Below are 9161 nucleotides of genomic sequence, written 5' to 3' on the forward strand. Positions count from 1 at the left end.
TTTGCCTGAGCAATTGCACCTGTATTGTCGCAAAATATCTCGATAGGCTTCTGTATGCTTGGTATAACTTCGAGATCAGCAATGAACTTTTTCATCCAAACAGCCTCCTTAGCAGCTTCTGAAGCCGCTATATATTCTGATTCAGTGGTCGACTGGGCCACCACGCTTTGCTTAGAACTCTTCCAAGTTATAGCACCACCATTTAAAGTAAAAACATAGCCTGTCTGAGATCGTGAATCGTCACGATCCGTTTGGAAGCTTGCGTCAGTGTAACATTTTACTTTCAGCTCTTCTTCCAAACCGCCAAATATCAGAAACATATCCTTAGTTCTTTTTAAGTACTTTAGGATATTTTTCACAGCAATCCAGTGACTTTTACCAGGATTCTGTTGATATCTGCTAGTCAAGCTAAGAGCAAACGATACGTCCGGTCTAGTACATAACATGGCATACATGATGGAACCGATAGCAGAGGCATATGGAACCTTTTTCATATCCTCTTTATCTTTGTCCAATTTGGGACACTGATGACTATTCAGTACGGTTCCACTTGCCATTGGCAAGAGACCCTTCTTGGAATCTTGCATCGAAAAGCGCCGAATGACCTTATCGATATACGTACTTTGACTAAGTCCAAGTAGCCGCTTAGATCTATCTCTATAAATCTTTATTCCTAGAATATAAGCAGCTTCTCCAAGATCCTTCATTGAGAAACATTTACCAAGCCAGGATTTAACGTCCTGCAACATCGGGATATTGTTTCCAATGAGAAGTATGTCATCTACATACAGGATTAGAAAAGTAATAGAACTCCCACTTGCCTTTTTGTAAACACACGGCTCATCTTCATTTTTGATAAAACCAAATTGTTTGATTTTCTGATCAAAACGAAGATTCCAGCTTCGAGATGCTTGTTTCAATCCATAAATGGATTTATTCAACTTGCAAACTTTCTTAGGATTCTTAGGATCTACAAAACCTTCAGGCTGCTCCATATAGACATCTTCTGTAAGGTGTCCATTTAGGAACGCGGTTTTGACATCCATTTGCCATATCTCATAGTCATAATACGCGGCTATGGCAAGTAGAATCCTAATAGACTTAAGCATGGCTACTGGCGAGAAGGTTTCCTCATAATCAACTCCTTGAGTCTGAGTAAATCCTTTAGCAACCAACCGAGCCTTATAGGTTTGCACATTTCCATCCATGTCTGTTTTCAACTTGAAAACCCATTTACTTCCTACAGTCCGACATTCGGGAGGAAGTTCAACCAAATCCCAGACTTGGTTGTCATACATGGATTGCATCTCCACGCCCATGGCTTCGAGCCATTTTTCAGATTCGTTACCTGAAATCGCAGCTTTGTAGGTTGAGGGCTCTTCTTGATCTATTATCAAGACGTACCTATCAGGTGAATACCGATTAGGTTCATGACGATCCCTCGTACTTCTGCGGACGCCTAGTGTTACATCAGATTCCTGAATCCTCTCAGGTTCAGGTTCAACAATATTTTGTTGAGAGGCAGATTTGACTATTGGTTGATTAATTTGTGGTTCTCGAATTTCCTCAAGATCCACAAGATTATATCCAATTCCTCGCGCCATAAGCTCATCCTCTAGGAATGTTCCTCGACGCTTAGTGAAAACTCTATTTTCAGCAGGATTATAGAAATAATAACCAACCGGATATGCATATCCAATGAAAACAACTTTTTCACCGCGAGGATCAAGTTTGTCCGAAGACTCACTGGTAACATAAGCGTTACATCCCCATATGCGAAGGTAAGAGACTTTAGGTGGTTTACCATGCCACATCTCATATGGTGTCTTTTCTACCTTTTTAGTAGGAGCAATATTCACAAGACGTGTAGCAGTTTCAAGAGCATAACTCCAAAAGGAGTGTGGTAAGTTTGTACGACACATCATTGATCGAACCATATCTAATAAGGTTCGATTTCTCCTCTCAGACACACCATTAAGTTGTGGTGTTCCAGGTGGAGTTAGTTGGGATATAATCCCACACTTCTTGAGATGTTCATCAAACTCTTGATTAATGTATTCACCACCTCGATCGGATCGAAGTGCCTTAATCGTTTTCCCTAGTTGATTTTGTACTTCATTTTGGAATTCTTTGAACTTTTCAAAGGTTTCATGTTTAAACTTCATAAGATAAACATATCCATATCTACTATAATCATCAGTAAATGTAACGAAGTATCTTTCCCCGTTCCTTGACATAGTCCTGAATGGACCACATACATCAGTATGTATGAGTTCTAACAGGTCTTTGGCCCTTTCACTAGTTCCGGTAAAAGGGGCCTTAGTCATCTTGCCACTTAGACAACATTCGCATAAATCATAAGTCTCCTGGCCCGTGGATTCTAGAATCCCTGCAGTCTGGAGCTTCCTCATGCGATTGATGTTAATATGGCCAAGACGACAATGCCAACGATATGTTTGATTAAAGCTAGTTTTAACACGTTTAGAGGAAAGAGAGCATACCATATTATTTGATCTATTGTTAGAAGTATCTATTTCATAGACACCATTGTGAGGCTTAGCCTCAAAATAGAACACACCATTTAAAAATGCAGAGATGTTACCATTAACAATATCAAAAGCATAATTAAAACCTTGTTCTCTTAAAGCAGAAACAGAAATAATATTCTTAGTCAAACTAGGAACATAAAAAACATTGTCTAAAGAAATAAACAATCCAGAAGGTAATTCAAGAATAAATTCTCCAACTGCCTTCACAGCAACATTCTGCCCGTTCCCAACGTGCAGCTCTAAGTCACCCTGCTTCAGCTTTCTAATCCTTTTTAGTCCCTGCAAATCATTACAAATGTGAAAACCACATCCAGTGTCAAACACCCAAGATTTGCTCGAAAAGGAAAATAGATCAATAACATGTATACCTGAGGATTCTCCTATCTGCAGCTTCTTAAGCTTCAGCTCAGCCAGGTACTTGGGACAATTCCTCTTCCAATGCCCGATCTCATCACAGTGAAAACACTTGGCATCTTTATGAGGCTTTGCCTTCGGAGTGGCAACCTTTTTGCCTTTGCCCTTGTCTTGCTTACTCGCCTTGCCTTTTCCCTTGGATTGCTTCTTCTTGGTAATTCTTCCTTCCCTGATCGCTAGCACTGGATTGCCCTTAGTTGGGATGTTTGTCTCAGCAGTTTTTAGCATCTGATGCAACTCTGGGATCGTTCTTTCCCACCCATTCATGTTATAGTTCATTACGAACTGATGATATGAATTGGGTAGCGAGTTAAGGATCACATCCGTAGCTAACTCATTACTAAGGGGTGCGTTCAGACGCTCCAGTTGATCAACGAAAGACTTCATTTTCAGTACATGAGCACTGACCGAAGTACCTTCCTGCATGCGACATGTAATGAGAGATCTCATCACCTCAAAACGCTCATGACGAGCTTGCTGCTGAAACATGTTTTTCAGCTGCTCACTCATCTCATATGCTCCCAAATTTTCCAGATTCTTCTGAAGTTCTGGAATCATCATAGCAAGCATAAGACATGTCACATCTTGGGAATCATCAACATGTTTTTCCCATGTCCTACGGGCTGCACCCGTATTAGCAGCAGGTGCTTCGGGAATTGGTCCTTCAAGGACATAAGCCTTTTTCTCCGCCCTGAGAACAATTTTCAGGTTGCGGTACCAATCCATGAAGTTAGAATTATCAAGTTTAGCATTTTCAAGGATGGACTTAAGCGAGAATTTGGTGTTATCAGAATTGTTTGTAGACATCTGTAGAATTTAGAAGAAAATTTTATTAGTAATTTTCATGCATTAACCTAATTCAATTTTGACCCAAGATATACAAAATTTTAGGAATTAGGATGAGATCCCATCTCCCCATAACTCAGTGAATGGACTTAGCACTCTTCACTGGCATAGATTGAAGGGTAGGTGACGATCACCAATTGTGTCAACTACACAATTCTCGGTTTGGGGTCGCATGACGAGTGTTGTCAAGCATTGGTACGTTAACCCCAACTACACCCACTTTCACAACCGTAGAAGACGAATGCAGGGTAAACACTAACATTCGCTCTCGTGTCGCAAAAGCGATATTTGTCCTCAAATCAGAACTGTAACCCGGCCCATGTAAGCATGGAAATCGCGGAACTACCCCTAACCAAAACCGTAGGCCTGGATGCAGGGTAAACACTAGCACCAGGGGTTCGGATAGATCAGTTCGGGTGTTCTTAATTTAGGGTGGCGTAGAATATCGATTTTAATTTGGGTTATATTTTAAAATTACCAGTTCGGGTCGTTTTAAAATACTTGTACGGCCTATGGCATGAACATAGGCTATACAATTCCTTTGTAAAAACCAATTTTACGTTTTAATTTGTGACGACTTGAAACACCTTTCAATCACTCGACCGATTAATTTTAAATACCCTATTTAATCTAAGTTGGTCGTGTCGCAAATTTATTTTAATTAATAACGTTTATTAATTACGGTTTTCAAATTAACTTTTAATTTTTGAAAAACCAATTTTGATTTTTTGTATTTTAAAATAAACTGTTTATTTTAATTACCTATCCAATACTTAATAAACCTTTTATTAAAATTGTCGTTTTAATGATCGTGTATTAGTTATTAATTTTATGGCGTAATAAACATCTCATGGCAAAACGCAAAATAAATAAATAAATATGCAATTCCGGGTTCATAATATGTTCGGTTCGTTCGAGCCCAAGAACGTGAACCGAGCCCAATAAGTGTAGCACAAACCCTTTTGTGCTCCCACTTAATCTTGGATCCAACCCTAAAAAAAAACTTCCTTTTTTTTGTTTGTTTAAATTTCAGATTGGAAAAATTTAATGAGTTCTATTTTTTTTTTAATAAAAAAATATATATCGTTTTCATATTAAAATCATTATTTCAATATTATCGGTTTTATTTTTTTTTTGTGTGTAACGCGCGTAGCTCAAAAAATTTATTTAGTACGCGTGTTATATTAAAACCGATTCTAGACCCGGATTTGCATAGTACGATCATTAAGCTAAACGAAATAGGTTAAGGCCAAAAATTATTTTGTCAAAGTGGACTTTGACAAGTGTTCATGTTTGGCCTTAATAAAATTTGCCTATAACTATTATACATGACAAATTCCTATGCCAAATCTACTCGATTTTAAGCATGCAATTCTATAAACTACTTTATCAAAAATAAACCTACTTTGATTTGTAAGGTGGCTCTGATACCACTGTTGGAAATTTCGTGTAACTTTTAGAAAAAAAAAATTTTATCAATTTGTCAAACAAACTGAACGCAGCGGAAAACATGTACACGAGGTTCGGTTCTAAACCGTTTCCACCAGTGATCTTATTACAATCAAAATAGGTTATATAAAATTAAAGAATCATGACATCCAAGAAAGACACCTTGGTTCAACGAACGATCTCGCTAGATGATCGTTGACCACGAAATCATATTTGTTCGTTTGAAACAATTTCAAATGAAACCTTTAAACTAAGAAAAATAAAGTTCAAAAACTTTACTTACCTTTTGCGTAATCGAAGAAACACGAACTTAAAAGTTAGAATCAATTAGACCTTCTTGATCCTCTTTCCTTTTGGTTCCTTTTGCAACGAACAAGAACCCCAAAGTCAATGAAGTTCGTATCCCTTTTCTACTCTCTGTTTCCTTCTTTTTTTTTGAACCCCCATTAGAAGCATCCCACTTCAACTAATTAAAGTTCCGAATATATTTGATTTTTTTTTGAGAGTTTTAATTTTAGAATGATTAGTAAATCCTTTTCCTTTTTCAAATAAAAGATATACAAGGATTAGGAATTGTAATCTAATCACAACTCCTCCATAATTATCTCATAATTAAATAATATCTCTCATTATTATTAATATCTAATAACTAACAATATGGATATACATATTTATTTATCTGATATTAATTATAATTAACAAATTAATTATAATATTAATCCGTCTCTCCGTAATTATTCTAAATAATTACCCGTTTCTTTTATTACGCTTATTATTTCGTGATCCGGTGATTAACGATTAAAACACCGTTAAATGTTCGTTGCCCAAAGTGTAACTCTTTGGGTCGTACCTTGACGGCAACATTTAATTATAATCGACAATTGAGCATTATATCCAACAAAATGATCATCATCCTTATATATAATTAACCATCAACAAGGCATTTTCTTTTCTAATAGCATGGGACTTGTAAGCAAAGATGGATGACTTGTGATAATGGCATCCACATTTTCATTTAACATTTTATGCATCCCTGCTTCATCATCAACAGTCCATGCATAAACTTTGTTCTGCCTCCTCGAACAGTCAATATAACTCTAAATGTTGACTGGTTGAGGAGGCAGAACAAAGAGCACCATCAAAATACGTTAATCTGAGAGTGTGATTTAAACGAGTCAGAGTTATCTAGGCAATTACAAACTACAAAACGTTCGATGCGCATCAAGTCATCTACATGAAACCGAAACAAACGTCAACTACAAGATCAAAGACAAGACTTCATAAAAAAGACACTAATTAGTTAAAGGTCAATCGACTTCCATACGCTTCTAGCAAAACGAGCAGGCTCAAAACTGTCTAAAAGTAAGGTTTAAACGGCCCGGTCTGAGCTTGATCTTTTCCAATAACGGCAAAGGAGTTGAATTCGGGAAGATTCCCCTCACCCCGTGAAAAATAAGCCTAGACTTGCCACCGAATATCACAACATCACCCGACTCCAAAACAACTTTCTGTAACTTGTCTTCATCTCTAGTATGACCATACAAGAATTCTCCAGCATCACCAATGGAGATCGAAACCACGGGCAACCCTCCCCGGATACTATAAGGCCTCTCATCGCGATCCTACATTCAAACAAAAACACACAAACATCTGTAACCATTTCAAACCACCTACCTAATGAGTTTATATGTGTTCTGTTTTATATCTAACGGGTTAACTTAAACGCTAACCTGATGAAGACCAAGTCGACCAGTGGCCGTGTAGAAATTGACCAAACAAACATCCGGGCGCATTAAAGGAATTTCATTCGCTGAGGTTAAATGGGCTTGAGCATCTTGAATTAAACTTTGAACCAATGGAATAAATACAGGTGGAACCGGGGGCGGTATAGAACCATCATTTCGGTAACGTTCTCTATACTTTGTTTCCGGATCCCAATTTCGACCGAAACACATCCTTTGTAGTTGAAGTTTAGATCCACTACTGTAACCCGGCTGCTGAAACCCGCCGGGACCCACACCCAATGTATGACATATGTTCACTATATCAACCTGAAATATTACATCCGAGTCAACAGATTACAACTAACGCAACCCAAGTTTGCAGTGGCGGAACCATAACTTCTTTATCAGGGTAATAAACGAGTCAACAACTTGATGTTCAAAACATATCATATTTTATATAAAAAAATTCAATAAATTCCTGTAACCGGGATCAACGGACCCTCGTGACCCCACTCTGATTCCGCCACCTTATTGCATGTAAAAAAATGCAAAACAACATAATTAACGGAATACAAATACCTGGTCCCTGATGCTGATGTGATTCCTCAAGACAATCATTCCGGGATTAAGTATTTGATGAGACAATGGACGATTAGTTACCGGTTTCGCGTCGGTTGCAGAACTCGTGTTCGGGGTCGGGGTCGGTGAGCGCGTGTTCGGGGCACCGGGAAGGATTAAACCGAAGGGCTCTCTTTGATGCACACCATCAGCAACAGTAGCAGCAGCAGGAGTGTGGTGATACTGCCTCAGGCTGTATTTAACAATCGAATGACGTTGAAACACATCCTGCACGAAAAGCATGAAACAACAACAACAAAAAACCCCTCAAAATATATATATTGTAGATCAAAAAGTAAGAAATGTACGACGATCGATGAGCCTAGGGCAAAAAAAGATCCATAATTTTAAGAATTACTGACCCGGCGGTAAAGGTGAGTAGAAGATGAATGAGGATAAAAACAGGGTTTGGAAAGCAAAAAAGTAGCCATTGATAATTCAGGAAACGTTGTCAATGAATTGGGGAGCAAGGAATCGTGAGTTTATATATGTGAACTGTGAAGTTATGGATGCAGGCCTACAGCCCAAATAAACATTTCTTAGGTTATTCTTTCTATGGGGATGGGGGATAATATGTAAATATGTCTATATGTATACACTCATGTAGTGGTGCACAAAAAACCCGAACCCGGACTCGGATCCGAAAAAAAAACCCGGAACCGGGTATTATAAAACCCGGGTTTTTTATACCCGAACCCGACCCTACCCGTAGGGTAGGGACCGGGTATGCATATTTGATCTAAAACCCGAACCCGGAACCGGTTTTTTTTATACCCGGTTTATACCCGGAACCCGGTTTTATAAATACCCGAACCCGAACCCGGAACCGGTTTATACCCGAAACCCGGTTTATACCCGAAACCCGGTTTAAAAAAACCCGATTTTGATGTAATCTTGTTTAATTATGTATGCGTTAAGACTTCTAGTTCTTATGATTTTACAAAATTATGTATGCACTTTGATGTAATGAATCTTGTTTAAGTATTAGGTTTCTAGTTCTTATGATGAACAAAATTATGTAATCCACATATTTCTTTTCAAAGCCCAAAAGAACTAAACCAAAACCCCACTACATCTCGTGACAATGCATGGCTGGTCCTGGTTGTTCTCATTTGATTTTTTTCGGCTCAACATGCAATTGCTTGAGCCACTTGCATCACTCGTCTAGCCTTCTCCAGCCACCTGCATCACTCGTCTAGCCTTCTCCAGCCACAACCGCACTACCCGATGCGGTTTTTTCCCAACCCGATGCGGGTTTTTTAATACCCGGTGCGGGTTTTTTCCCAACCCGATGCATACCCGAACCCTACCCGATGAATACCCGAACCGGACCCGAACCCGGAAATAGGGTATTATAATACCCGGGTTTTATAAAACCCGACCCGAACCCGGGTATATAGGGTATACATTTTTGGTAGAAAACCCGGACCCGGACCCGACCAGGTTTTAAAAAAAACCCGATTTTTTAAAACCCGATCCTACCCGAACCCGATCCTACCCGAACCCGATCCTACCCGAAACCCGGTTTTTAAAAAAACCCGATTTGTGCACCACTACACTC

General features: G+C 38.8%; 1 protein-coding gene across 1 annotated transcript; it reads right to left on the minus strand.

Annotated features, from left to right (window-relative positions):
- Positions 1-6402: 6402 nt before the first annotated feature.
- LOC110879335 lies at positions 6403-8153 on the minus strand. Its single transcript, XM_022127775.1, has 4 exons — positions 7963-8153; positions 7562-7828; positions 6989-7309; positions 6403-6880 (listed from the first exon to the last, which is right to left on the minus strand). The coding sequence occupies exons 1-4, from the start codon at positions 8029-8031 to the stop codon at positions 6605-6607; spliced, it is 933 nt and encodes a 310-aa protein (XP_021983467.1). The 5' UTR covers positions 8032-8153; the 3' UTR covers positions 6403-6604.
- Positions 8154-9161: the final 1008 nt, after the last annotated feature.

The sequence above is a fragment of the Helianthus annuus genome, chromosome 9 (genome assembly GCF_002127325.2).
Source record: "Helianthus annuus cultivar XRQ/B chromosome 9, HanXRQr2.0-SUNRISE, whole genome shotgun sequence".
In the NCBI taxonomy this organism is placed as follows: domain Eukaryota; kingdom Viridiplantae; phylum Streptophyta; class Magnoliopsida; order Asterales; family Asteraceae; genus Helianthus; species Helianthus annuus.